The sequence below is a fragment of the Limulus polyphemus genome, unplaced genomic scaffold, assembly GCF_000517525.1.
Source record: "Limulus polyphemus unplaced genomic scaffold, Limulus_polyphemus-2.1.2 Scaffold4307, whole genome shotgun sequence".
Taxonomy (NCBI): Eukaryota; Metazoa; Arthropoda; class Merostomata; order Xiphosura; family Limulidae; genus Limulus; species Limulus polyphemus.
The window spans coordinates 46299-48019 of record NW_013669917.1 but is presented as its reverse complement, the minus strand read 5'-3'; the positions used below and the strand labels follow the sequence as shown (position 1 = coordinate 48019).

The following is a 1721-nucleotide window of genomic DNA, read 5'->3' as shown; positions in this document are numbered from 1 at the left end:
TAGAATATTACCTTTGCAATTAACTTTCTCTACATTTTGTGTGAATATTTAATGTTCAGATGAGCTTTAAATTCTTTTTGACCTAAAAGAACTAATTGTTATGGTCCAGCAACAATGGACTTGAATGTCACTGGTGAATTATTTTAGAATATTACCTTTGCAATTAACTTTCTCTACATTTTGTGTGAATATTTAATGTTCAGATGTGCTTTAAATTCTTTTTGACTTAAAAGAACCGTATTTGTTATGGTCCAGCAACAAAGAATTTGAATGTCACTGTTGAATGATTTGAGAATATTATATTCATTATGTATTTTAAAAACATACTAGTTATTCAACTAAAATATCTGTGGTTAGTTTAAAATATATTGGGTATATTTTGTTACTGCTGACTATTTAAAAACAAATTTGTGGAAGAATCTTGCATATAAATATGGCAGTTCAAATAAGAATCCTTACTCTGGTTTAATTAAAACAATATTCGGTTTTCGTGTTTGGTAAATTTTTTTTGTTGGAGAGAATGTTTGAGAAAAGTCGATTTTATCATTTTAATTTATTTACAAACAACATTTATCAAATCATGCACTAATCTAATACTCTTCTTTTATGTACTTTTTCTAGAAGTGAATTATTACTGGACCAGAAACACATTTCCTAATTTTGTGGAAGAAGATCAGCGAGTATTTGTATCCAGGGACGGCAACCTCTATTTTTCTAACATGGAGAAGATTGACAGAGCCAACTATTCTTGTAATGTTCAAAGTGTCATTTCCTCTACTGGAAGAACTGGACCCTTTTTTCCTTTAAGAGTTGAACCAGCTTGTAAGTTTGCCATAAGCAGATGATGATTTTGTGTGTATTTCTTTTTTGTCAAACAGTGAAATAAGTTTATATTTTTCTAAAACATAAAATGTCCTGTCACTTTATTTTTAAAATTAATATAATAGGAAAACTGGATTTTGTATCTATTGTATTCCTCTAAGCTTAAGTGATGTGTTTTTTGTTTATAAATATTTTTTCAAATAAAATTTTTTGGCTGTAGAAAAATAAATACTTAGTCATTTTCAAGGTTTTTAAATTTAGTTGTTAAAGTAATAATTTACAATTTTTCTTGAAAAAGTTGAACAGTGTCTAAAGGCTTAGGAACAAAACAGACTATCATGTTTTTATAGTTTTATTTTTTGTTTTTCATACTCAAATAATTTTAGTTTCTGTGTTGTTTTTCAAGTTTCATGAGTTTTACACATTTAAAACTTACTAGGACATTTTATGCACTTTAAGAATTTTATAAGCCTCTTGTAATTTATTTATGCATACTAAGAGGTGCATAGCTCTATTTCTGCCAAACTGCTCTTAATACTCTTCTGGCACAAATTTAATATCTGACCTACATCAATAAACTAGTGTACTTGTATTTGTGATCATAAGTACAGCAGTACTTATAGTAGGAATGGGGCAGATACACAATATATGAAATACAAACTATTTACTCATGCATACCTTTAACCCGTTACCTGCCGTGGCCATTTTGTCTTATCGTGAGCGCAAAATTTATTGGTTTTCAGATTTTATTTTTGTAAATAGTAGTATAACATTCAATTATTTATACAAAATTGTATTATTTAATGAAGTTTAAAGAGGAATTTAAAGAAAAAAAATCCTAAAATACGTTTGAGGCTGAAAATAAGCACTCTCTAAGAAGAAAATTTTTTTAACATTTT

General features: G+C 27.6%; 1 protein-coding gene across 1 annotated transcript in view; it reads left to right on the top strand.

Moving 5' to 3' along the window:
- The window catches only part of LOC106470938 (contactin-like), a 66629-nt gene that overhangs the window by 28766 nt on the left and 36142 nt on the right, over nucleotides 1-1721 (top strand). The window contains exon 9 of the mRNA XM_013931516.2: nucleotides 622-822. Coding sequence (XP_013786970.1) covers nucleotides 622-822 — 201 coding nt within the window. The remainder of the gene's footprint in view (nucleotides 1-621; nucleotides 823-1721) is intronic.